This window comes from Erinaceus europaeus, chromosome 19 (assembly GCF_950295315.1).
Source record: "Erinaceus europaeus chromosome 19, mEriEur2.1, whole genome shotgun sequence".
Classification (NCBI taxonomy): Eukaryota; Metazoa; Chordata; class Mammalia; order Eulipotyphla; family Erinaceidae; genus Erinaceus; species Erinaceus europaeus.
Window position 1 is genome coordinate 31706284 of NC_080180.1, and position 27324 is coordinate 31733607.

The 27324-nt window shown below is 49.1% G+C and overlaps 1 protein-coding gene across 2 annotated transcripts; it reads left to right on the top strand.

The window, feature by feature from the left end:
* Positions 1-1780: 1780 nt before the first annotated feature.
* On the top strand, positions 1781-26203 carry RHOBTB2 (Rho related BTB domain containing 2). 2 transcript variants are annotated; one of them, XM_007529112.3, is made up of 10 exons: positions 1782-2363; positions 6135-6336; positions 6997-7100; positions 7638-7823; positions 8732-9732; positions 10019-10137; positions 13572-13722; positions 19483-19571; positions 20745-20850; positions 23511-26203. In XM_007529112.3, exons 2-10 carry the CDS (start codon positions 6145-6147, stop codon positions 23726-23728), a joined length of 2166 nt encoding a protein of 721 aa, XP_007529174.1. In that variant the 5' UTR covers positions 1782-2363; positions 6135-6144; the 3' UTR covers positions 23729-26203. The 2 variants fall into 2 exon arrangements, with proteins under 2 accessions (XP_060034816.1, XP_007529174.1); XM_060178833.1 differs by lacking the exon at positions 7638-7823 and having other exon boundaries at positions 1781-2363.
* Positions 26204-27324: the final 1121 nt, after the last annotated feature.

Consider the following 27324-nt stretch of genomic DNA (forward strand, 5'->3'; position numbering starts at 1 on the left):
CCAAGAGGGAAAGACCCAGTAACCCCACAGTTTAAAGCTATTGTGTTTTCTTGCTCTAGGAGGCTGCACACACTGGTGGTGCGTGAAAAGTGTGTGTGGGGGTGAGGAGAACAGTCTACGGGTGCCTGGGGTGCCGGCCCCCTTTGGGAACCTACAGACATCTTAGGCTGCACTTTTCCTTGGTGTGTGATTGGCACAGAGGATGATGGGATGTTCTACAAGGCCAGACATGAGGAAAAATCTTATCTGTGCACAACTTAATTTCTCTCCTTAGCAGGCATTCAAACCCATGTTTTCTTTCCTATTTACTTATTTATTTATTATTTACTTATATATTTATTGGATAGAGAGAGATATCAAGGGAGGAGAGAGATGGAGAAAGACACCAGCATCACTGCTTTATTGCTTTTGAAGCTTTCCCCCCTACAGGTGGAGACCTGTGGCTTGAACCCTGGTCCTTGAGCATGATAATGTGCACTCTACTGGTTGCACCACAACATGACCCCTCAAACCTATATTTCTTATTTCATGGAGAACCAGGCCTAAGCAGTGAAGTCAATAGCACCCTCAGCTACTGTTGACCACTCTTCCAGCCCTAGGTGGCTTCATAAGGAGGTGGGGGAAGCATCCTCTGCCAATTAGACATGTATTGACCATGCATCAGGCCAGGAAGTGTGGGCACTGGTGATAAGCAGCTTCCAACTATCTGCAGAAGTGGAATGAAGATGTACCTTAGGCAATATAATGCGAGTCATTAGTTACTTTACTTCCTAATCATATTTTTCAGAAACTAATAAAATTAAGGCAAATTTGCATTCTCAGAGCATACACTGGAAATGTGATATCCAGGGTCAAGTAGGAGACAGACTGGTCTGGTCCTTACATCCGGTAAGGACTCCTCAAAGTATAGGTGTCATCCTTTCTCAATTACCTGTTTTATTTAATTTTTAAAATATCTGTATTTATTTATTGGATAGAGACAAACTGAGAGGGAATGTAGAGATAGAGAGGAAGATAGAGAGACACCATCAACACCGCTTCACCACTGGCAACGCTTTCCCCCTTCAGGGGCCGGGAGGCTCGAACCTAGGTCCTTGTACATTCTAACATGTGCACTCAACCAGGTGCACCGCCTCTATTTTATTTTACAGAGAGTGACTCTTGAGACAGAGTCCTTAAGTGCCTTAGGTACTTCTTCCAGAGCTAGGGTCTTCCCTTCAGAGGACAGAAGGTCCTGGTGGACTCCAGGTGACACAGGATGGGGTTGGGATGGAAGTGGAAATTGCAGGTGGGAAACAGATACAGGTAGTACAGGTGAGCTTCTCTCGGGTCCTGGCAGTCAGAGACTTAGGCCCAAGCTGCCAGGGAGAGAGGAGGCAGTGCAGGAAAGCTCCTTAGTGGGCAGTGCACTCACTTAGCACAGGGCCTCCTCTGCACCTGGGCAAGTGACCCAGGCCTGTCTCATTAGCTTCGGGTAACTGGCACTGCTTCCCAGGGTAGACTGAAACCTTCTCATAGTTTGCTCTCAGCTCCCGGCGGGAAGGGGAAGAACCCGTGTGAGTCCGAGGAGGGCTTTGCACCAAGATAGGACAGGGACACCACCTGTCACCAACTCAGCCTCAGCTCCAGCCTCCCTCCAGCAGGCGGAAGGAGGTATAGAGGAGGGAGCTGCCGGGCCGGGGCCGGAGCCTCCAGTTCAACCAATCCCCTTCGTTCCCCGCCCTCGGTCCTTCTCCACCAATAGCGCGCCTCAGTGGGCGGTACCTGTCCCGGCTGCCGTCCTCGGTGCGAACCCCCTCCCCGCTCGACATTTTTTTCCCTGCCTCTTTTTTTGTGAATGAAAAAAGGAGGTCGCGAGCGGTCCCCAGCACTGCAGCGCCAGGCGTCTTCGCGACCGCGTCGTGTGAGCGGGTCGGGCGCGTAGCGGCTGCGGCCTCGCCCTCTCTGGCTCTCCTGCGCGCCGCTGCGTTCAGCCCGGGCCCGGGCTCGGGACCCGCAGCGGCGGCGGCGGAGGCGGTGCGGCCCCACAGAGGAGGAAGACCCCGCCGCGTGCAGCCACCACCCCGCGCGCCTCCATGACATTGGGCGCCCGGGGCGCGGGGAGATGCTGATCCGGAAGAGGCAATGGCTGCAGTGCCGCACGCGCGGCCGCGCCCGGCCCACCATCCGGCCTGGGCTGCTCTGTCAGAGTTTCTGAGTTAAGGCGCCCGGGGCCCGGAGCCCGGAGCCTGTGGCGGCGGCGGCGCCCGCATCGTCCTAACTTGCACGCACGGAGTGACCCCAGACTTTTCACTAAAATGAGCGTGTTTAGCAGGAAGAGATGTGTTCCGTACGCTAGAAATTACCCCGTCACATGTAGTGGTGTAAGTAAATGATTAATTTCGATTATGGCCGGATTGCAAGCAGCTCTGCCCTCCTGTGCCCTCCTGGCTCTGCCCGCGCCCCTCCTGACTTCTCTGGCCGGGCTCTTCCCTTGGCGGTTGCTGTAGCCTCTGGAGTTCCGGGTGGGGCGGCGGGGGAGGCCTGCGCTGGGGGTGGGCAATAGACTGATCTTTGCGGGGGTTTCTAGGGAGACGAAGATAGATGACTTGATCTCTTGGTGGATGGGGGCCTTCCCCTTCCCTCATCTATTTTCATTCCCTTTCTCGAACCGTATCAGGAGAAAAGGTTCAGAGGGGTGGTAGTAATTCCTGTTAAAAACAAACACAAACAAAAAAAAAAAAAAGAGGGATCTGGGTGTTTTGCTCGCCGTTCAGGAGATGTTTCTTTCAGCCCAAATCCTATGCAGTCTGCATTCTTCTGGCAAACTACTGGTAGAAATCCGTTAATATGAGTGCATTTTTCAGTTTGAGGATTACACTGTGCATTGCTAGACCTTGCCTTTCTTGTTAGGCCTTTCAAGATCCATTTGAACTCTGCTGCCCACCAGCTCTGCCCTGGGGAACTCATCTCCACCTCCTCCATCTTCCTTCTCAGTGACCCCTGTGGGAGCCTCCTTTAGTTCCCAGGCCACCTTCTCTGCTCTCCTCTCCCTGTTATCCTTTCCTATCCAGTTACCTTTATCTATTTATTTATTTTACCTCATTTTTCAGGTTATTCCTTTCCTTTCTGAGAGATGCAGAATGTGGGGTATGGGTTGCTAGGAGACAAGCCAGGCTCCCAGGGGGGTGTTTCCTTGACAACCAGACTAGGGCAGCCACAGAAGAACAAGCCTCCTATCAGCTGTGGGAGGGAGAGAGGGACTTTACTGGGCTTTACTGTGTAGGGAGTGTGTGGAGGGCTGTGGGGGTGGGACTGGGAGCCTGGAAGGGCTGTGGCTAATCTCAGCATGCCTTAGGTTGGGCCTGGCCTGAGTACAGAGTGGGCAGGAGGCTGTTCTTTTGGGTTTTTCTGTGGGGGGGCTGTGGGGGGGGTACAGGGACCCTCATTGAACCCCTGAGCTCATGGAAGGAGAGGGGGTGATTTGGGGGCTGTGATACCCAGGACAAGAATGAGGAAAAGGAGAGCACAGCTTGTAGAGGTTACTCAGGAGACTCAGAGGAGTGGGAAAGAGGCAACAGTGTGAAAAAAAAGTCTAGAGTCATTGAAGGAAAGAGTGCTAGAGGAAAGGGAAGTTGAGAGGTTCATTGAGTGGGTTATATCATCAGATGCAGCCTTCATACATCTGAGTGGCAATATTCTTGAGCATCAGTCTCATTACTGCTGGCCTTGGCCTGCTGTCTCCAGTCCAGCATCCTCGTCTGAAACAGGCCTGATTAGACTAAGAGTTCTGCTGGCTCAACTGGACCAGTCTGAATCTTAAAGAGAGACATAATTACATATAGATATGTAATCTAGCATTATATAATGCCATCTTACATAAGACGGCAGATTATTCACTCTGCCCAGGCTCTCTTGGCATGAATTCACCAAGCATCAGGAGACTTTGGTTTGTTGCTTCCCCAAAAGTTCTCATATCCATCTTTCCAGAAGGCAGACTGATGGCCAGAGAAGAAGTGAAGTCATTTGTCCTGTCCTGGACATGACAGTGAAGTTAGCCAGCCCAGCAGCTGGGGAAGGGGTGGAGTAAGTGAGAATTAGAGGCATTGGAAAGAAGTTGAAGGACACACAGGGGCAGGCATAAGGGGCAGCTGGGCAGGGGATGGGAGGTACTGTGCAGCGTGAGTGGATCTCAGCTGGCCTGGCATCTCAGCTTACATTCACTGCTTCTCACTCTCCTACTTGTTGGTTGGCTGTCCCCTCCTAAACCCTAGAGGGGGCAGGAGGTGTGTGTATTTCATCATCAAGCTGCTGATCATGGACCAGCACTGCCCTGCTGGTGGCCTGGCATCCTCCTTGCTATCAAAATCCTTAAGAACTGACGCCCTTCCTCTGTGCCCTCTCATGTCCTCTTCTGCCTACAGAACTTCATACTGTTAGAATCCGATTTTGGAAAAGAAATTCTCCTGGTGAATGGGTCTTTACCTTTCTTCTTCTGCCGTACATATTCTTCTACATCTTTGTATCTGCTTTTGTTCTTATATAGATGAAATGAAAAGCACCACCCAGATAATTTCTCCCAGTGCCAAAACACCTTGACTTGAGACCAGTGACCATCCTCAGCTGGGGAGAGGGAACAGGGCAAGATGGTGGTTAAAAGGAAGGTTTCCCTGCTGGGTTGTCTGGAGGAGGTAGAAGGAATGAAGCAGACTTTTTTTTCTGGAGGCTGGGGAGGGGGCTGCGGAGACCCCTGGCTGTATAGGGTCCAGATCTGGTAAAATTCCAAGACACTGGTCTCACTTGCTGAGACTTGCTGCACTTTTTTGCTTAAGTTGCTGAGTTGCATCCACTCACGCAAATCCCAGTTGCCATCATTACCTGGATATCTCAGTGCTGCATTCCTGCACGCTGGCATCCAGTCTGGTTAGAGCTCAGCAAGGAGGGATGCTGCTGGTGGCCTGGCTTTCAGGCTAGATGGCTCACTAGTGAAGGTGCCAAGGCAGCCTTCCTGGGCCCAGGGAATGTGACCCTGGCCCTTCCTCTCCTCTCTTCAACCCTTCTAGGCAGGTGGATTCCAGCTGGGAGGCAGCCCCCCTCCCCTCAAGCCAAAGCCCCTTCCTGGTGACAGCTTTGTAAACATCAGCATGACATTTTGACAGCAGCAGGGCCTTCTGTTGGTTCCTTCTCCGTGGGTGGCCAAGCCACTTCCTTTTTGCATAGAAGAAAACTGAGGCCACCCTCTCCCAGAAATTCAGGTCCAAGTTTCTGACCTTCTGCTTTTCACAACAAGCCTGTGCAAGCAATTTAGCAACCCGCTTTCCCGGAGGGCCAGGTGTCAGTGATTTGTAGCCTGAGGACCTTCTCCCCAAGGAGTGGAAGATGCAGAAGGGATGCTTCTCATTCCTAGCTGCAGGGGCCTTGAAGGGCAGGCTCAGGGAGAGGGTGAACAGAGGAGTGTGTGGTCAAAATAGAATCTGCAGCTGGGTGCTCCTCCCAAGGCATCATGACAGACACTGGGGAGGGGTACTCTATAGGTGACTCAGGCACACCCAGAAATCTCTCCAGTGCAGAGATGAAAAGGACAAACTTTGGCACTTCCATGATGGGGGCTGGGAGCTAGAACTTGGAAACCCACAAGCAGGGAGGACAGTGGCAGCCAGCAGATGCTCCGACAAGTCCATTAAATTTTCAAGTGGCCCTGCCCTCAGGCATGCTGGGAGGGGTGGAGACCTGACTCTGCTTCTCTCAGCTGTTTGTTGTTCTGCTGCCACAGCCCTGCCAGTGAGAGGAGGAGAGATGGAGAGCGGGTGATGAATGAGCTGCCCCAGAAAACTTCTCTCTTTCTGAGAGTAGGGACAGGCCCTGTCAGGCTTTGTGTTGGAGTCACTCACAGGTCTCCCAAATCCAGAAGCCCCACTGGAGGATGGTGGCAAAAGGAGGGAAAAGAGTGATTTATCTCTTAGAATTGCTCCTCTCAGCCCGAGTGGACTCTAGCTCTTTGGGCTCCTACAGATTTACTGCTCAGAAAGCTCCAGAAAGTTGCCAGCAACTTTCTTGCTTTTGTTCTCACTGCTCAGATGCTTGAAGAGGGCCCCAAGCTGAGGAGCTCTGCACAGACCCTGGACTCAGCTGATGGCTTCTTTCCCTTTTCTCAGGTCCCAATTAATGGATTCTGACATGGATTATGAAAGGCCAAACGTAGAGACCATCAAGTGTGTTGTGGTGGGGGACAACGCCGTGGGCAAGACCAGGCTCATCTGTGCCCGAGCCTGCAATGCCACCCTCACTCAGTACCAGCTGCTCGCCACCCATGTGCCCACAGTTTGGGCCATTGACCAGTATCGGGTGTGCCAGGAGGTAAGTTTGCAAGGCTAGGGGTGCCTGTGTGCCAAAGCATGAGCCCCCTCCCCCCAAGCTGAGCTCATGGAAGTCCCCTAGGGGTGGTGTGGAGCACCTCAAGGGGGAGGAGCTGCTGGAGAGAGTTTTGGGAAGTGAACTCACTTTGTGTGTGTGTATGTGTGTGTGTGTGTGTGTGTGTGTGTGTGTGTAGTGGGGATTGCAGATGGACCTTAGACTATTTGCATTTTGTGTGGCCAAGTTTAGGACCCAAACCTTGCCTAGGTCACAGCATCTGGTCCCATCACTCCCCTGGAAGTGAAGAGCATTGGGAGGGTAAGATGGGAGCTTTGGAGAGATGGGAGCTAAGAAGCTGGGTTTTATCCAGAGATCAGGGGCTCTTACACAGACCCCTAAGGGATCCTATCCACACTTATGTTCAACCACCTAGAATATCTGCCCTTCTGGCCGCCTTGGAGGTTACCCATGAGTCTGCAGAGACTGTAGCTGGATGTCAGTGCTGTGTGGGGCTCAGAAAGGAGGTGCTGGCTCTGTCCCTCCAGGCTTTGTGCTGCTGGGTACCCTTGGGTGAGCTGGCATCACTTTGAGCAGATGCACGGGGGCCCCAAGTATTGCGCCCCTGGAGCTCCACCCTTGCCTTCTGCTCCTCCCTCTCTCCAGGTGCTGGAGCGATCCCGGGATGTGGTAGATGATGTCAGTGTCTCCCTCCGCCTCTGGGACACCTTTGGGGACCACCATAAAGATCGGCGCTTTGCTTACGGGAGGTAGGCCAGGCCTCCTGCGGGGAGCCAAGGGTGTGGGCTTCCCAGCTCCCCTGGGGAACATAGCAACTCTGTGGAATTTAAACTGGAAAGGAGGAAGCAGCAGCACTGGCATGGGCAGACCCTCCCAGGGGAGATGGCCCAAGACAGCAGAAGGAGCCTGGGTGTGGAGTCAGGAGGTTGGCTTGAGTCCTCGCCCTGCTGCCTACCAGACCTGTGACTTTTGAGCAATTAGGAGAGCTGCTCTGTGATAAATTTTCTCAGCTGAGAGGTGGTGGAAATGTTAATTTTAAACTATTTGAGGATAGCCAGGAGGTCAAACAACAGACTTTGAAAGCTCAAAAATATAAAATCAGGGCATATAAATTAAAGGTGCTGTTATTATACACTGTGTGTCTGATCATGTAAGCAGACTCAAATGCAGATATGGGACCCTGGTAGAGGGTCAGGACTGGGCAGGTGTGTCTCCCCCCCAAGCCCTTTCTGGGAACAGATGGCTTTCTCTGCCCATAACCTCATCCTCCTCCCTCCCACTCCCAGATCTGATGTGGTAGTTCTGTGCTTCTCCATTGCCAACCCCAATTCCCTCCACCATGTCAAGACTATGTGGTACCCAGAAATCAAGCACTTTTGTCCCCGAGCACCTGTCATCTTGGTGGGCTGCCAGCTGGACCTGCGCTACGCCGACCTGGAGGCTGTCAATCGGGCCAGGCGACCCTTGGCCAGGTAGGGGGTGTGGGTACCTGGGGCAGGAAGAAGGAAGATGTGGGGAGCCATGTGTCTTCGCCATGGCTGTCCAAGGAAGCTCCACTGGGCCTTATATGTCTTTCTCCATTTGAAGCAAACCATTATAGGGAGCCAAAAGGAATGGTCATTTATTCATTCATTCATCCATTCAACCACACATACTATGTGAGCAATACTGGGATAAGCACCAAGAGATTGTCTTTTGTGAAAGGCACTACAACTTTGCTGGGAGATGAACTTAATGTGTGAACATGCTGGGAGAAAGGAAGAAAGAGAGAAAGAAAGAAAGGAAGAAAGAAAGGAGGGGAGAGATAAAGAAAGAAAGAAAGAAAGAAAGAAAGAAAGAAAGAAAGAAAGAAAAGAAAAGGCAGCATGTGGGCCATATGGTGGTACAACCTACTGAGCATTCATATTACCATGTACAAAGACCCAGATTCAAGTCCCCACCTGCAGGAAGGAAGTGTCATGAGAGATGAAGCTGTGGTGCAGGTGCCCCTCTCTGTTTCTCTCTGTTTTGTCAAAGAAAGCAAACAAGGAAAAACAGCATGCATGGAGCCTTTCATATTGATTGCCAGAGTGGTAGGTCGTTCATGTTACCATTGCTTTGAACTGAGAGACACTGGGACCTGGCATAGATACAGAAGGCTTCTTGGAGGAAGAGGGGATTAGAGATGGATCTTGAAGACAGAGAAGAAAAGCCAGGGGTTCAGTAAAAATGAGCAGGACAGGAGTGGGATCAGGAACATAGACCCTGAGCAGAGTCCCATCCCCCTTCAATCCCGTGCAGAATAGCCAGACCATAGAGGACCACTTCTGCACACACAGAATACCCACCCTCCTTCCCAGCACCACCAAACCTAATTTGGCTTCTTTTCTTCAACCTGCAGGCCCATCAAACCTAATGAGATCCTTCCCCCAGAGAAGGGTCGGGAGGTGGCCAAGGAGCTAGGTATTCCCTACTACGAGACCAGTGTGGTGGCCCAGTTCGGCATCAAGGATGTCTTCGACAATGCCATCCGGGCGGCACTCATCTCCCGCCGCCACCTGCAGTTCTGGAAATCCCACCTCCGCAATGTGCAGCGGCCTCTGCTGCAGGCGCCCTTTTTGCCCCCCAAGCCGCCCCCTCCCATCATTGTGGTGCCCGACCCCCCCTCCAGCAGCGAGGAGTGCCCTGCCCACCTCCTGGAGGACCCGCTGTGCGCGGACGTCATCCTGGTGCTGCAGGAGCGGGTGCGTATCTTCGCCCACAAGATCTACCTCTCCACCTCCTCCTCCAAGTTCTACGATCTGTTCCTCATGGACCTGAGTGAGGGAGAGCTGGGGGGGCCCTCGGGGCCAGGGGCCTCCCGCCCAGAGGACCACCGGGCTCACCCTGACCACCACCACCACCATGGGCGGGACTTCCTGCTGCGGGCGGCTAGCTTTGATGTGTGTGAGAGCGTGGACGAGTGTGGCTCTGGCCCTGCGGGTCTGCGCGCCTCCACCAGTGACGGGATTCTACGGGGCAATGGCACCGGGTTCCTGCCGGGACGGGGTCGAGTGCTTTCTTCCTGGAGCCGTGCTTTTGTGAGCATCCAGGAAGAGATGGCAGAAGACCCACTGACCTACAAGTCCCGGCTGATGGTGGTGGTCAAGATGGACAACTCCATCCAGCCGGGGCCCTTCCGGGCTGTCCTTAAGTACCTGTACACGGGGGAGCTGGACGAGAAGGAGCGGGACCTCATGCACATTGCACACATTGCTGAGCTGCTCGAGGTCTTTGACCTGCGGATGATGGTGGCCAACATTCTCAACAACGAGGCCTTCATGAACCAGGAGATCACCAAGGCCTTCCATGTCCGACGGACCAACCGGGTTAAGGAGTGCTTGGCAAAAGGCACCTTCTCAGGTATAGAACATGCTTGGGAGCTGGTAGCCAGAAGGCAGGAGAGGACCTTTCCACCAACCTTGTGTGGGGTCTGGGTAGACCTGGTTACCACACCTAAGTTTTCTCAGGGTTAATGTCCTCGAGATATAGGGATTCTGCTCTTGAGGCATTGTGCCCCATGCCCAAGATCTTGACTGCTTCCTTGTTCCACACTTGTGGCTGCAGGAGACAGGCCCGCTCTTTTGCCTTGTGGGTTGGTTGCACATTCTTTCAACACATTCTCATGTGATGCCCTTGTTCTCAACAGATGTGACTTTCATCTTGGATGATGGCACCATCAGTGCCCACAAGCCCCTGTTGATTTCTAGCTGTGACTGGATGGCCGCAATGTTTGGGGGGCCGTTTGTGGAGAGTTCTACCCGGGAGGTAAGGCCAAGATGGAGAGGGGTGGGAGGAGACAGGCACTTAGAATCTTTGGATTGAAAGTATCTGCTGTTTAATGGTATTTTTTTTCTGCATTGACTCTGATGGTCCAAGGGAAATTTTTTTTATCTCCCACAAAGGGTGTCACTGAAGCTGGTGTCTGTGCCTGTATGACAAATCCAGAGCTCCTGGTTACTTTTTGTTGTTGTTGTTGTTGTTATTTTTGCTTCTTTTTTGATAGAGCTGGAGAGGAATAGGGGCAAGGGGAGAGAAAGAGAAACACAGAGAAAACACAGAGTAAAACTAACTTTCTAGTTTGTTGATGCTTTGACATCTGAGGCCTTACTGACTCAGGAGGGAGTTCCCCTCCCCAGCCCAGACAAGTTGTTTGTTTGCTTGTCAGTCACCAGGGTTATAGTTAGGACTCAGTGCCTGCATGAAGCCACCATTCCTTGTTGTCACTGTTTTTGTTTGTTTATTTATTTGTTTATTGGTAGGGGCAAGAGACAGAGATAGGAAGAAAGAGAGAGAGAAAGAGAAACACTACTCCACCACACATGAAACTTCCTCCTTTCAGGAGAGGACGAGAGGCTTGATCCCATGTTTTTACACAGGTTACCATATGCTTTCTACCTGATATGATACCACCTTAATGAGTTCCCCATTCAAGAAGATCTCTAAGACAGTAAAGGAGGGTCTTGCAAGCATGCCTGTTATATGCAACCAACTACTCCTATGTGTACACCCCCACATCTCCTTTATCACATCTTTCTCATACTACAGGTCACTATCCACCTGCTCCAATCACAGGGTCAAAGACCAGACAGCTTGCAAGCCAACCCTGCTTCATCTTTCATCCCATGAACAGCAGCACTGTTAAGGCTCTTAACCCCACAGCTCACCTCCTCCCTCTACACCCTGGCAGACCTTGGAGCTGCCCAACATACCCCCTTATGCCCTCGCCACACCATCTATTTTTGCAGTGACCATTTCCCCCTCATCTCTTGGCTTTGACAGTCTTCAACAATACATCCTATATTTGAAGACAGTGATGAGTTCAGTCTGAGACACACTATTTTTTTTTAACTAATTGCTTCTTTTCTCTTTAAGTAGTGTGGCTTCAGTTCACTTGCTTTCCCACTCATCCTGGCAGTTTCTTAGACACTGGGCTTGGGAACATAGACCTGGGAGGAACTTGTCCGTATGTCCTTAGGAATCTTCTCTTCAGTCTATTCTCCTCTCCTCTCCCCTCTCCTCCCCTCTTTTCCTCTTCCTCTTCTCTTCTCTTCTCTTCTCTTCTCTTCTCTTCTCTTCTTTTCTCTTCTCTTTTCTTCTAGCCTCATATCTCCATTCTCTGTTGAACAGAGTGTCCCAGGCCATAGTCCTTTCTGTTCTCTGTCTTCTGTCAGTAAACTCTTTTTAAAATTTTTATTTTATTTTTTTCAGATACAAGGGAGTGAGTGAGAGGAGGATGGAAGGAGGAGAGAGAATGAGAGAGATGGAGAAAGAGAGAGAGAGAGGAAGAAACAAACCACAGCACTGAAGCTGCCTTTAATGTGGTAGCAGTTGAACTTAAAGCTGGGTTACACACTTGAAAAAACAGTGTGAGCAAGTTATCATTTGATGAAGATGCTTAAAGTTATTTTTTCTCTCTCTCTCTCTTTCTTAATATAGACAGAAAAATTGAGAGGGAAAGGGGAGATAAAGAGGGAGAAAAGGACCCACCTGCAGTATTGCTTCACTGCTCACGAAGCTTCTCCCCTACTGATGGGGAATGTTCCTTATTATTTTTTAGAGATCAAAAGACAGAGAGAGCAAGAGAGAGGGGCGGGGGGAGCCCACAGCACCGAAGCTTCCTTCACTGCTCTGGGAGCCAGGCTCAAACCTGGATTGTGCTCATGATGAAGAAAGTTATTATTTATTTTGGTTATCTACAGGACCTCACTCCAGGTTCACTTTTTTAGATAGCAAAAGCAACAGAGAGGCAGAGAGAGATAGAAGAAATGTCACCACAGCACTGAAGCTTCCTTCAATGCAGTGAGGTTCCGACTTGAACTGGAGTCACACACATGGCAATGCTCTATCCAAGGGAGCAGTGCCCTATCCAAGGGAGCTACTTTGCTGGCTCTGCAGTTTTCCCAGTGGGTCTGACCTCTTTTGAGTGAAAGACTGGTTCTCCTGTTTCTGCTGAGCACCCCTGTTTTAGCCCTGGTTTCTCACCTGACACTTGAATGAGAAGCCAGTCCAGGGGCAGTGCAGCCTGGCTTCCTATGACAGAGCAGTTCTAGGAAGGCAGGCCTTGAAGCAGGCTGAGGGGAGGGTACTGAGATAGGAGTTTCTCTCTGATCTTGACACCTCAGTAGGACCCAGAAATGTGAAACATGAGACAGGGAGTTCTCTGAAGCCCCAGGGGCCTGCCAGTCCCAGCCACTTCTCAGTACCACAGCCTGAAAACTCCAGCGGATCCCCAGATCCCCGGAGCAGCCCAGAGAGGCTTGCATCTGATGAGAGGGCACTTTTTGTTGCAGTTCTGTTCTGAAGAGCTCCTGGAGGCCCAAAGTTGCAGCCTAGAGCTGGCTGGTGTTTGCTTTGCTCATTCCATACCCTACTTTCCTGGCTCCCTTAGGGCTGGGAAGGGCAAGATATAGGTTTTGGTAACTGAAAGAACTCCTTCAGACATCCTCCAAGCCAAAATGGTTTCAGAAGGATACCAGAGAAAAACCAGGTTCTTAAAAAAAATATTGGGGGGGGGGGGGGTTGGGTGGTAGTGCAGCGGGTTAAGCACAGGTGGCGCAAAGCATATGGACCAGAGTAAGGATCCTGGTTTGAGCCCCCGGCTCCCCACCAGCAGGGGGGTCACTTCACAAGTAGTGAAGCGGGTCTGCAGGTGTCCTGTCTTTCTCTTGCCCTCTCTGTCTTCCCCTCCTCTCTCCTTTTCTCTCTGTCCTAAACAATGATGGCATCGGTAACAATAATAACTACAACAATAAAACAACAAGGACAACGAAAGGGAATAAATAAATAAATACTAAAAATATATGTTTTTATTTATAAGAGAAAGTGATATATACATACGGGAGGTGGGAGGAGCAGGCACCAGAGCACTGCTCATCTCTGGTTTATAAGGGCATTAGGAATTGAACCTGGGGCCTGTGGGGCCTTAGGCATGTTTATCCTGTGTTCCAACAAGTTGAACTACCTCCTTGGGCTTCTGGGTCCCCATAAAAGCTGTTCACTGATGCCCTCGGCAGACTGAGCCTCAGAGCCTGTTGGCCCTCAGGGATCCAGGCCTTTGCAGGAGTCTTCTGAGCAGGCACAGGGACAGGACAGCATAGGAAGGAGACCAGCTATGTGGACTCAGGTCTTTGGCTTCCCCAAAATTGACTGGCTGTCCTGACGCTGGGGCTCAGTGTGGCCTGCTCTTCTCCCCCTTACAGGTGGTATTCCCTTACACGAGCCAGAGCTGCATGAGGGCAGTGCTGGAATACCTCTACACGGGTATGTTCACCTCTAGCCCGGACTTAGATGATATGAAGCTCATCATCCTGGCCAACCGCCTCTGCCTGCCACACCTGGTTGCCCTCACAGGTAACTAGCCAGGGCACCCAGGGGCCTCCCCGAGGGAGGAGGCAGGGCACCCTTCTCTCCACATCTCCTCCTAGGAGATACTTTGCCAACACTCAGGAACTAAGTCTACAGAAGTGCAGTGTGCATGTTGAGGTACGGGGAAGGGCATAGGTGCAAAGAAATGTGTGAAGAGGGGCCGGGTGGTGGTGCAGCTGATTGAGTGCACATATTACAATGCACAAGGACCCAGGTTCAAGCCCCTGGCCTCCACCTGCAGGGGTAAAGCTTCATAACTGGTGAAGCTTCTCCCTCTCTATCTCCCCCCTTCCCTTTTGATTTCTAGCTGTCTATCCAATAAACATAATTTTTAAAAAATTTTTAAAAAAGAATTTAGGTCCAAACATCATCTTTAAAAAGAGAGAGAGAGAAATGTGTGAAGAGAGGTCAGCCTTATAGGCTCTCTTACCAGTAAAAATTTAGTCCAGCATTGTGGTGTCCGGTAGATGCTGGGCTTCTCATCAGCTGGGCTTCCTTCAAGTTTTAGATGTCAAAATAATAGAATACAGGGAGTCGGGCTATAGCGCCGCGGGTTAAGCGCAGGTGGCACAAAGCACAAGGACCGGCATAAGGATCCCGGTTCGAACCCCGGCTCCCCACCTGCAAGGGAGTCGCTTCACAGGCGGTGAAGCAGGTCTGCAGGTGTCTATCTTTCTCTCCTCTCTGTCTTCCCCTCCTCTCTCCATTTCTCTCTGTCCTATCCAACAATGACAACAACAATAATAACTACCACAATAAAACAACAAGGGCAACAAAAGGGAATAAATAAATAAAATAAATATTTTAAAAAAAATAATAATAATAGAATACAATTCCCCATTCTACCCTTCACTTCCCCCTCCTTCCTTTCTTTCTCCTCCTTCTTTATTCTTTTCTTTCTACTTTACCTTTAACTTCACCTTCTCTTTCTCCCTCAAGAAAAAAAACTAGCAGCCAGACTGTGGAACACCCAGGTAAGCACACGTATTACCAAGTGCAAGGACCCAGCTTCCAGCCTTTGCACCCTACCTGCATGTGGTCTGCTTCATTAGCGGTGAAACAGGTCTGCAGGTGTCTATCTTTCTCTCCCTCTCTCAATTACCCCCTCCCCTCTCAATTTCTCTCTGTCCTGTCTAAATACATATATATGTAAAAAATGACCACCAGGAATGGTGGATTCATTGTGCAGGCACTGAGCCCCAGCAATAACCCTGGAGGCAAAAAATAAAAATAAATTAAACTGTCACTTCTACTTCCAAATGTGTGTAAAGATTGTGAGAGCAGGGCCAACCCCACAGCCTTGGGTAGAACAAGGACCAAGGTGTGGGGAGACCAAGCTGTAGGCAGTCTGAGTGCAAAGGGCTGGAGAGGAGAGTCACTACAGTTGAAGGGAGCTGGAGGCTGTCCATGCAACAGCCTTCTGTTGGCGTTGCAATTGACATTGACTTTGTGTTGGGATCCATTCCAGCACTGGCTAATGTTCTTTGACAGGTCAGGGGCAGGGAGCAGGATCTTGGATAATGATTTGAGGTTTAGGGAATGACCCCAAGGTCAGCTGCTGGGGTTCTGGGTTGATGATAGAGACTGAGACTTAGATATGCAGGCAAGAGCGATCCAGTGATGAGAAAAGAGCTTTAACGTGGAGCTTTGTCACTGGAAGGAGGCAGAAGTTATTGATTGGAACCAATTTTGTTGAGAATTGAGCCTGCAGAGGAGTCAGGGACCCCCGCTGGGGACACAGAGGGCTTTAGGGCAGGGAGCCAGAGAGTGGATTCAGAGATCACAGTCATAACAGTGACTCCATGAAAAGTGGTGCCAACTCCACAGGGCACATAAAACTGTCCACACTCTGGAACTGAGTCATCCAACTTTAGAAAGAGTATATCCAGGACTGGGGAGACAACATAATGGATCTGCAAAAGACTTTAATGCCTAAGACTCTGAGGTCCTAGGTTCAACCCCCCCCAACCCAGCACCACTAAGCAGGTGCTGAGCAGTACTCTGTTTTTTTCTTTCTGTATCTCTCTCTTATTAAAATGCATTAAAAAAAAGAGGTCAGGTAACTGACCAAAGTTTTTTTTTAAAGGAATATTATTTCCAAATAAATGACCCAAATGATCTTTTATATGTTTTTATGGTTTATTTCATCATGGCAGGCAGATGCAAGTCACATGGGTAACTTTCACACTGTAACCATTGGATATATTAAGCTGCATGACTACATGGAAAGGCTTATAGAAACTGACACTGGGGGGCCAGGCAGTGGTGCACCTGGTAAAGCACACACAGTATGAAGCACAAAGGCCTGCACAAGGATCCAGGTTCGAGCCTCCCATTCCCCACCTGCAAGGATAACTCATGAACAGTGAAGCAGGTCTACAGGAGTCGCTCTGCCTCTCTCCCTCTCTATCACCCCTCCCCTCTCAATTTCTCTCTGTCCTGTCTAATAAAGAAAAAAATGACCACCAGGAGCAGTGGATTTGTAGTGCCAGCACTGAGCTCCAGCGATAACCCTGAAGGCAAAAAAAAAAAAAAAATGAAGGAGACGAGAGGAAGAGGAAGAGGAAGAAGAAGGAGAAGAAGGAGAAGAAGAAGAAGAAGGAGAAGGAGAAGAAGAAGAAGAAGAAGAAGAAGGAAGAAGAAGAAGAGGAAGAAGAAGAAGAATTAGTAGTAGTAGAAGTAGTAGAAGGAGAAGAAGAAATTGATTTGTTGTAAATTAACTTAAAAAGAGGTATGGAAAGTCTGAATATGGTTATCAAAGTTTACTCCCATAAGATAAACAATTATAAGCTCTGGTAAAGGTTGCTTATGGCTGTAGAGGGGTCTAAAAGTTTGCCGGCTATCCGAGTCACACATGCTCAGTTCCCAGGAGAAGTAGACATGGCGGATGGATGCCTAGGGCACCTCTGCTGAGAGGCATCTGACCAGGAGAAGAAGCCGAAGCCAAAAAGAGCCCCAGAGTTCCGGCTGCTGTCCTTTTAAGTCTATTTAGCCTACCCACAATGCTTTGCACACCAGCAGTCTGGATTCACCTACAGTCTACCATGTGCCTGTGCAGATCACTGCACACTCTGTCAGCCTTGTCACCAAGGCTGATGTCAGCACTGTGTCAGGGCATATAGCATCACCACATTGATGCTGACCGACTTCTCCCATGATGTGGTGTGAACACACTAGGAAACATACAGAAGCACATGGCAGGTGCACCCCTATAGGGCTTGGCAGAGTATGCTGGTCAGTTGGGATATAATTGGTCAAGCTTTTCCAGTTGGTGAAAGATTCCTTTTAAGAAGTTAATCTTTCAGATTCAAAACTCTATTATTATTAAATGTAACATAAATACTGGGAACCTGTTCAGCTAGTGAATTATTATCAAATAAAACAACCCCTTGTTGGTCACACCAGAAATCCTCCACTTTCCTCTCCCAATCATACTGTCTCCTCCCTCAGGGGAACCATGCTGCCTATTACTCCTCCTTTTTCTCCTTTTTAATATATATATTTCATTATCAGATGAAAAATTGAGAGGGAAAAGGGAGATAGGGAGAGACAAAGAGACACCTACAGCACTACTTCACCATTAGTGAAGCTATCGACTTGCAGATGGATACCTACGGCTCAAACCCAGGTCCTCATGCATGGAAATGTGTGCACTCAACTGGGTGCACCACTACCCAACCCCCCAGTTCTATTCTTTTTAGCCTCCCCACCCACCCCCAACCAGGGCTATCTACATAAAGTGAATCCACTACTCCTGGTGGCTGTTCCTCCCCTCCACCCTTTTTTTTCCTTCCTTTATTTGATAGGACAGAGAGAAATTGAGAGAGGAGGGGGAAGCAGGGGAAGACAAAGGGAGACACCTGCAGACTTCCTTTATTGCTTGTGAAGCTTCCTTCCTGCAGGTGGGAAACGGAGCTTGAACCCAAGTCCTTGTGCATGGTAATGCTTGTACTTTATTGGGGATACCACTGCCCAGCCCTCTTTCTGGTGAACTTTTTAGGACTTTTATCACTTTACTTGTCTTCATAGGTTTGTCATGCAACTACTCACCCTTCAACACTATGTCATGGCTCAGTGTGTGTGTGTGTGTGTGTGTGTGTGTGTGTGTGTGTGTGTGTGTGTGATTTTAAAGCTTCTTTTAATCTACAGGTGCCCTATGCATGAACATTTTTTTCCCATTGCAATTTGTTGGGAAGAACCCACTGATGATTTGTCTTTTAGAGTTGTCTACAATCATTATATATGCTGATTGCATTTCTGTAGTGCACCACATTTCCTATAAAGAACTTCCTGGGCCTAGAGGTGTAAGATAAGACTCTACACTCAACTTTGTTGTTGTTGTTTTGGTCTTGGCCTCCAGTTGCTAGGGTTTGGTGCCAGCACAACAAATCCACAGCACCTGACAGCCGTTTTTTCCTTTTTGAATTTTTTCCCATTTTATTTGATAGGGCAGAGAGAAATTGAGAGGGGAAGGGAAGGTAGATAGGGAGAGAGAAAGACTGATAACTGCAAGCCTGTTTCACTGCGTGTGAAGTGTCCCTGCTGCAGGTGGGGAGTGGGGGACTCAACTCTGAGTCCTTGTGAGGGTCCTTGTACTTAGTACTATGTGTAGTTGCTTGGGTGTGCTAATGCCTGGCCCCCCAATTTTTTTTTCAAACCATCTTCATAGGATTTCTTTTCATCAGGAGGCATAGACTGTCTCTTTTTCTCTCTTTAGTGATAATGGCAGTCAGTGAGTATCATTGCTTTGCTCCATTCATTTATTCAGTGTTGTGGATGGTGATATTCCAATACAATTATTCCTTTGCTCATCTATTGAGGCACTTCTAAAAAGAGAAGTCTTCCCACACTCAATGTTTGGTTTCTGAGTGGAACAGTTCACATAGGAAAAGCAGCTTCATTCTTTCAGGTACTATTAGGACTTCCTGTCTTATTCTTGGCTGGTTTTCATTAACTGCAGTCATCTTATTAAAGGGTGCTTCACTGAACCTTTAGTTTGTGAGAGTGTCCTCATGGTGGCTCCATTGTCTTTGAGCTCTCTGGACATCTGGAACTGACAACATATAGGAGGTAGATCTTATATATTTCATGCCCCAGGCCTGGATTCAGACATTTATCCAACGATCCCTGTGGTTTTGGGATTTCTAGTTTGGAAATGGATTGCAAGGCTTTAATCTGTGCAGTGAAGATGCTCACTGCTAATGCATGGTTACTGTTTATAGGTCTTTTTCAGATTGAGTGAGAAATGCATGTATATTTCTAAAGATAATTCAGGTCTGATGAGTGTTTACTTCTTCACTCCAGGCACATAAAAGGCTAGGTTAGTCTACATGTGACCGCAAAGTTAATCCCAATAGTGAAGTGTGATCCACAGTTCTAACTTGGTGCTTACAGCAAACCTGAGACCTGACACTCTGTCCTGGTGAAGTCATGGCTGGTCCACTTTTCACCCTGTATAGAACAGGGTATTTCATGGAATATACTTAGCCTGAAAAGTGTCTTAGATCATTCCACTCCCCTCCTTCACTTCCCACCTCTACTCCACTGGGGATGTCTTGCTCAAAGCACCATTTCCTCACTGGTGAGAGTAACAGATCTTCTGTGGTCTTCCCAGGCCTGTGGGGATTTGCCCCTGGCCCTGCTCTCCCATTTCCCTACCTTGAGCCCCTTCGAGGGATCTGAGTAAGTGCAGCTCTGCCCTATGGTTCTTACACTGATTCCTGGCTGTGTGTGTGTGTCTCACAGAGCAGTACACGGTGACTGGGCTGATGGAAGCAACGCAGATGATGGTGGACATTGATGGGGACGTCCTTGTGTTCCTGGAACTGGCGCAGGTCTGAGGACAGGGGAAGGGATCTCTCCAACAATCTCAGTTCTGGACCCTGTGTGTCCACTGGCAGCGGATGAGAACACTAGGGGGTGGTGGGTAGAAAGAGGCTCCCATGCCTCCAGGGTCCCTGACTAAGCAGAGCCCATCTCTTCCACCATGCCAGAGGATCCACCTTGACAAGCAAAAGGTAACTTTAAAATGGTCAGTACAGCTAGACTTTTTATAAACTATTTAATTAATTAATTTTGATAGAGGCAGAGAAATTGAGAGGGAGAGTGAGAAGGGAGAAAGGGAGATACCTATAGCACAGCTTCACCATTTGTAAAGCTTTCCTCCTGCAGGTGGGGACCAGGGGCTTGAACCAGAGTCCTTACATGCTGTAATGTGTACATTCAACTGTGCCCAGCCTCTGCAGCTATACTTTTATCATATAGCACAGTTTTTCAGCTTCAAAACATAAGAAGGTCTAGGGATGGGTGTTATATAATGAGCAAGGGTATTATACAACAAGAAGCGGTTGCACTTATTAATAGACATATATGCATCATATGAAGGAGCAACAAAGCATATTAAGCAGTTATGTATGGAATTAAAGAACATTGACAGCAGTACAATGAAAAGCTGGAGATTTTACAGCAGGAAAAGAACTGAGACTGCAGGCAAACACAGGGCACAGAGGGGAACCCCAATCTCATGTTGAGACATGGTTGCGGCCTGCCTGAGGTCATTTAAAGGCAACTGAGGACTTCCCTTCTAAAATTAAATGCCAAAACAAACAAGCAGAATCGCTTACCTGGTCCTCACAGTACCAGAAATTCTGCCATGAAAGATTACTTTATGAAGTTAAATAAAGGATGGCAGATTTGAGGCTTGCTGACTCGGTCCTAGAGAGTTTAGAAGGACTAGGCCTGGAAGCCAGCTGTCAACACCTTAGTGCAGGTGGGGAGGAAAAGGAGGAATGTGGGTGCTGGGGGTAAGAGAGGTGGTGTTGGTGGTGATGGTGTCTCTCAGGATCCAAATCCCAGTTTTGTGTGGACTTCCCTTTTTATGGGGGCTCTTTATGACCATAGGGCCCTTGCCCACCAGCACCAGCTTTGGCTGTCACTGCCCTGTGGGTGTGTGTGCAGACCGTGCTTCCCTGGGATCATGGCACAGACGCTTCTCTATTTATCCCTAGTTCCACTGTGCATACCAGCTGGCTGACTGGTGTCTCCACCACATTTGCACCAACTACAACAATGTGTGCCGCAAGTTCCCACGAGACATGAAGGCCATGTCCCCAGGTGAGCCTCCCAGCAGCTCCTGCCATACCTCCCTCACATCAGTCTGGGTGTGCAGCACCGATGTCACTTCACAGGCTGCCAAGCACCCCTAGGACTAACTTGACCTTGGGATGGGGAAGGGAGGCTGTGGCAAAAGTACATGCAGCCAACGGGTAGGGCAGAGCAGCTTGGGGCCTTGGGCATCTCATTCTGCCTCTCTGGGCTTCTGTTTCACAAAGGTCCAAAGATGGTGCTGGACTAGGTGTTTTTCAGGCTTTTGGAGATAGGAGGCCACAGTAAGAAATGTGTTTTAAACTGTGACCCAGCACACACATAGAAAGTCAAGTAGTGGGAGTCGGGCTGTAGCACAGCGGGTTAAGCGCAGGTGGCGCAAAGCACAAGGACCGGCATAAGGATCCCGGTTCGAGCCCCGGCTCCCCACCTGCAGGGGAGTTGCTTCACAGGCGGTGAAGCAGGTTTGCAGGTGTCTATCTTTCTCTCCTCCTCTCTGTCTTCCCCTCCTCTCTCCATTTCCCTCTGTCCTATCCAACAATGACAACAACAATAATAACTACAACAATAAAACAACAAGGGCAACAAAGGGAATAAATAAAATAAATATTAAAATAAATAAATAAAATTTAAAAAAGAAATAAAGTCAAGTAGTTTTTCATTTTGCCACCAAGGTCATCACTGAGGCTCAATGACTGTAAGACTGTACTGTGCCCAGTGCTCATTTTTTCTTTCTTCCAGATCAGGGATGGGAATCATCCATCTTGGGGCTGCATATAATTTGGCCTGGCCCTGCCAAAGCAACCACAGGAAGAACTCAGAATTCAATGTATCTAAGAGCTTTTTTCTTTTTTCATAGCAATGTTACATGCTAATTTCAAAGTTGATAATTTTGTCTTGTCTGCAGATAATATTATATCCAAATGGCCCTTAGCAGAAAGAAAAGTTCCCCATCCCTGCTCTAAGAGAGATGGGTAAAGAAGAAGCGGTGATAACACCCCTCCACTGCTTCTGAAACATCCCCCTCCAGATGTCCCATGTGGTGATTAGGAGTTTGAACCCGGGTCTTGATGCATGTACCTGAGCCACCACCCAGCGGCCGCTGTGTAGTGATATATAATTTATTTTATTTTAATAAGAGGGAGAAAGAAAGAGAAGATACAGAGATACACAGAGAAAAATACTAGAGCACTGCTCAGCTTTGGTTTATGGTGGTGATTGGGGACTGAACCTGAGACCTTAGAACCTCAGGCATGAAAGATTTTCACATAACTATATGCTGTCTCCCCAGCCCTTCTGCTATGTAGGTTTTTTGTTTGTTTGTTTATTTTTCAGCTGCCACCAGGGTTATTGCTGGGATTTGTTACATACACAACAGGCCATTTCTTCTTTTATCCCCTCCTCTCCTTTTTATTTGATAGGACAGAGAGAAATTGCGAGAGGAGAAGATATAGGGAGGGAGAAAGAAAGACACCTAAAGCCTTACTTCACTGCTTTTTAAGTCGCCCCCCCCCCCCCCGCAGGTGGGTCCCAGGGGTTTAAACCTGTGGCCTTATCTGTGGTAATGTGTGTGGGCTCAATCACCTAGCACCTGTAGTTTTTTCAAGTTCATGACTCATGACATTGATCTCTCAACCTAACAATGAATGAAAGTCCTAGCTTGGGTAAGAGAGGTTTGGTTTTCTTCTGAGGTCTCCTGTGATCCCTTCTACTTAATTCATTTCCCAGGTCCTGGGGTCAAGCAGGAGCACATGGGATCCTGGGCAGGTGGTGCTGGCCTCTTCCAGTTCTTGCCACTTGGTGCTTCTAAGGTCTCCACTCTGCCGTGACTTCCTCCACTACCAGCTTGACACCCCCCTCCCCAGTACTAATTAACTTCTCCCTTCACAATTGTCACACCCTTTCTAGCATTTTCTTTCTAACACAGGCTCCAATAATATTCCTTCCCAGTTCTTAAACTTCCATGGCCACCACCCCTTCCAGAAGAATCCCACAGTCCATAGCCTAATCTTCTCTGATCCTTCCCTCCTGTCCTTCCCTCAGACTTCAGCTCTGGCCCAGTTATTTTTTTTTAATTTATTTATTTTCCCTTTTGTTGCCCTTGGTTTTTTAATGTTGTAGTTATCATTGTTGTTGTTATTGATGTCATTGTTGTTAGATAGGACAGAGAGAAATGGAGAGAGGAGGGAAAGACAGAGAGGGCAAGAGAAAGATAGACACCTGCAGACCTGCTTCACTGATTCACAGCGACTCCCCTGCAGTTGGGGAACCAGGGGCGCGAACCAGGATCCTTGCGCCGGTCCTGTGCTTCACGCCATGTGCATTTAACCCCCTGGCACTACTGCCTGACTCCCTGGCCCAGTTATCTTATCCTCACCCCCCTTCATACTTCTCTCAGTCTAGTTTCTCCCTCAAAATATTCCAAGCCAACATTTAGGTCTGTCTTTGGAGTACAGTGCCCCTGGGATTGGCTTTGCCCAGCCTTGCTGCCCCGCTCCTGGGCAGGGGATTCAGGAGCTCCCCCTAGTGGGACTTCACACAGAGGGAGGCTTATGTCCCTGCTCTCTCTCCCATGGCAGGGGATCCGGTGACAGTCCCTCAGATACCTCCCACCACCCAGTGCCCCTCTTGCCCCAGTCTAACCCGGGCCCCACTGCCTTCTGCTCCAGAAAACCAAGAGTATTTCGAGAAGCATCGGTGGCCACCAGTCTGGTACCTGAAGGAGGAGGACCACTACCAGCGGGCACGGAAGGAGCGAGAGAAGGAAGACTATCTCCATCTGAAGCGGCAGCCCAAGCGGCGGTGGCTGTTCTGGAACAGTCCCTCCTCGCCATCCTCCTCTGCAGCCTCCTCCTCATCCCCATCTTCTTCCTCGGCTGTGGTCTGAGATGCTGCCACCTTCTTCTGACCCTGATGCTGTTGTCCCCACTTGCTCTGGCCCCCCTGATCTTCCACATTGTCTCTCTTTCCCCTCCACTTTCCAGAAACAAGGGGACTCACATAACCAGGACCCTGAGGGCAGAGCTGTTCTCATTAGCCAACCTGAGCCAGGCCTGTGGGTCAGAACAGAGACCACTGAGGCCCCTGAAGCCAAAGGGAGACCAGGAAAGCTCCTGGAGGCTGGGAACAGGAAGGGGTCTGAGAGGCGGTGGCCCAGAGTCACAGAAGCCCTCTAAGGCTTGGGTGTGTGTGTCTGTGCAGGAAGGGCCCTGCATCGCCGGCCCTGCTTTTCCATTGGACGAGGTAGTTGCACATCTCTGTGGGCCCTTCCACATGGAGACCAGTCAGACCCTCATGAGAGAAGTCCAGGTGGAAATGAAATGTTCATTCAGAGGCCACCTCCAGGCCTCAGGGTGCAGCTGCCAAGGGCCACAGTGGGGAGCTTGTGCTGAGGTTGGCCTGAGCTCCAGACCTAGAAGCATTGCCCCCCCACCCCAATCCTCTCAGGTGGGAGCTGAAGGAAACAGCCCTGGGCTGTGGGAGAGCAGGAAGAGGTATGGATATGGGGTGCCAGGATACAACAGTCCAGGATCCCCTGGGCTCCTCCCCCACCTCTGGTTTCCATGGCTTCTTGTGGGCCTTGGGGCAAAGGTAGCAGAAAAGCAAACAACAAACAAAATCACCACCACAAAGACACTGTCCTTTTCCCCTGAAAGAAAGCCAGAACATAGTCCTGTATAATTTACATTTTTATGAAGCAGAACAGGGGCGCCATGGTGGCAAGGTAAATGTGTAGATGAAGAATGGGCTTCACTGTGTCAGGGTCACTTGTAGTGGCTGCAGGTGTCCTGGCCCTGCAGGCTCTCGGGGCAGCACAGGCTCCTGCTTTCACATGCTGGGGCTGAGGACTTGGAGTGGGGGCAGGTTGGGGGGGGTGTCTTGAGACTTGGGTGTGGCACTAGACCCTGGCTTTAGCCCATGAGGGAGACACCCTAGAAGGTAAATGTGCTTAGGGGTCTGTCACAGGTCAGGAAAACAACACAGGTTTGGAGAACAGCAGTCACTGTAGCAAAGGCTCATGGGACACAGTATAGAAGGGAAGGCGAATTGAACAGGAGAATTGAACAGAAGCAAAAGCAAGGTTAGTCCTGAGGAGCAGAGGGGTGAGGCTGGAGGAATGAAGATATTTCCCCATGGTTGGGCTACAGTCAACCCTGTTTCCCAATCCTGATTCCCACTTCACACCCTCATCTCACTCCCCAACACATATCCTCCTTTTTAGATCTAAAAGACTGTATCCCTCTAATTGGGGGTGGGGGGTGGTGAGGGGCCAGTGAGGTCCTGGACTAAGCTCTCAAGTGTTTTCTCTGGTTGGGCTTTAGGTCCCAGGGCTCTGGGGTGGGTTTTGCCACCACAGGTCTGACCTAAGTTCTGGGATGGAGGAAACCCAGAAGCAGGATTCTTTGTTAACACTTGTGGTGCCAAGACCTAGGGATTTCAGGTTAGATGCTCCATAAGAGGAGAGCAGGATTGGAGTTGCCTCCTGGTTTAAGTCTTCCAGGGAAGGCTCGCTGGGCAGGCCAGTGTGTGCTGCCTTCTAGTGGCTACTTAGACTCCCTTCAGATGAGCTCAGCCAGGAGGGAGGTGTGGAGACAACAGTGGAAGGCACAGGAAGGGAGCCTCTAAGAAGCACAGCTCTGCACCCTCATTCTGGAATAGAAGGGTGGGGTGGCATGTGCCAGGGCTTTGAGACCTACGAAGAACCTTAGAAGTGAGAGGGAATCTGGGACCTAAAGAGCAGGGGGAAGAGAAAGTGCCCCCCCCTGTCCTGAACTGCTATGCCCACGGGTGAGTGCAGAAAAAGCCAGTGGGAAGGGGAAGTGAAGGCTGGCCAAGAAGTTTCAGAAAATTCACATGACATGGCCCCCAGAACAACCCCCAGCACACAGGGACTGCTTACGCCTCAGGGACCCACTGCCTCTTCCCCAAAGGCACTGTCAGAGCCAGCCTCCATCACAGGAGCCAGGGAGGGGCTGAGTTCCATTTGGCACCTGGAACCCAAAACTCAGCTGGAGGACACCCCTGCAGAGCAAGGGCAGAAAAGAAGGAGTGAGTCACAGCCCTGTGCTGTGTCAAACTGCTGCAGTGGGGACAGGAAGACTGGGGAGGGGAAAAAAAACAAACACCACAGCTCTTTTTATATAAGGTTTCATATTTAATTTGGTCATGAATTCATAAATACATAAGTATTTTGTACCTAATGGCCTTCCTTGTATTGTTTGATATTTCCAACAAACTCTTCAAAGGAAGAACCTCCCACTTGGGGGGGGGGGGATCAGAACAGATAACCAATCATTCTATAAAGGTTAAAAAGTATATTTATGTTGGGTATAAAGCAATAAAGAAGGCAATTTCATGCTTTCATGGAAGCTTCTCTCTAATAAAAGTCACACAATAGATAGGTGAACAAATGAGTAAGCATGATATTCACTGATTAGTCTTCTCCCGATGAGGGAGCGGGGAGATGTTCTGTGTGTAAATGCACACCTTACCATGAACTTTAACTTGGCTGCACATGGGAGCAGCATGGATACTGGAGCAGTGCTCTGGTGCTTTCTATCTATACAGACAAAGAAATGCTACAACGTAGGGGCGACTCAGTGGTAATGTGATGTGTGAAAACAATGGCAACCCACAGGAAAACTCAGATTTATGTCACCCTCTAAGAACAGTCCCACCCTACCCCACACACAGTACTAGAACTTTAGCCATCACACAACAGTCCCACCCTACCCCACACACAGTACTAGAACTTTAGCCATCACACAACAGTCCCACCCCACCCCACACACAGCACTAGAACTTTAGCCATCGAAACAGGTGGAGAGGTGTTAGTATATAAACCAGAGACACCACAGTATCCTCCCTACCCAGTAAATTAAGGAAAGCTGATTTAATGCAACACATAGGAATTAGTGTGCGATCATTTATTTTACATAGGTGGTGAGAGAGCTTTCTCTTTGTGTGATGTGTTGGGGGGCATGACGCCAGGATTTCAAGCATGGCAAGTGTGTGTACTCTACTGGGAGAGCTCTCTCTTGGCCACAGAAGTTAATATGCAGTCTTAAAATGAAGACAGAAGATTTCATTCCACAAGCAAGGAAGCAAAATAATAGCCTGAGGAGAAGTCAACTGTAATAAAGCTTAGTAGCTTACTAAAGATGATATAAAGCAACAGTTTTAAAATGCTCACCAAAATAAGGAAAACACTTGGAAAACAGAAAGAAAATTACAATAAAGCCAAAGAAAAATATGAAAAATTTCAAGCAGAAATCACAATATCATAGTCAACTAAAATGTGTAATAGAGGGTTAACATTAAACAAGAAGTAGCTAGCAGAATTACTGAATTAGATTGTATGACAATGGAAAATACAAAGCAGATAATTTTTAAAAGGAGGAATAGAAAAATATGAAAACAGTTTTATGAAAGTAAAAGGAATAGCATCTGCATTATTAGAGTTCCAGAGGAGGAGAGAAGTAA

Bases quoted from the DNA above. Each gene is read 5' to 3' on its own strand.
- RHOBTB2 (XM_007529112.3), top strand. From the start codon at position 6,145: ATGGATTCTGACATGGATTATGAAAGGCCAAACGTAGAGACCATCAAG. The intron at 13,723-19,482 runs GTAACTAGCCAG...TGTGTCTCACAG, and splicing joins ACACCTGGTTGCCCTCACAG to AGCAGTACACGGTGACTGGG. The intron at 19,572-20,744 runs GTCTGAGGACAG...ATTTATCCCTAG, and splicing joins TGTTCCTGGAACTGGCGCAG to TTCCACTGTGCATACCAGCT.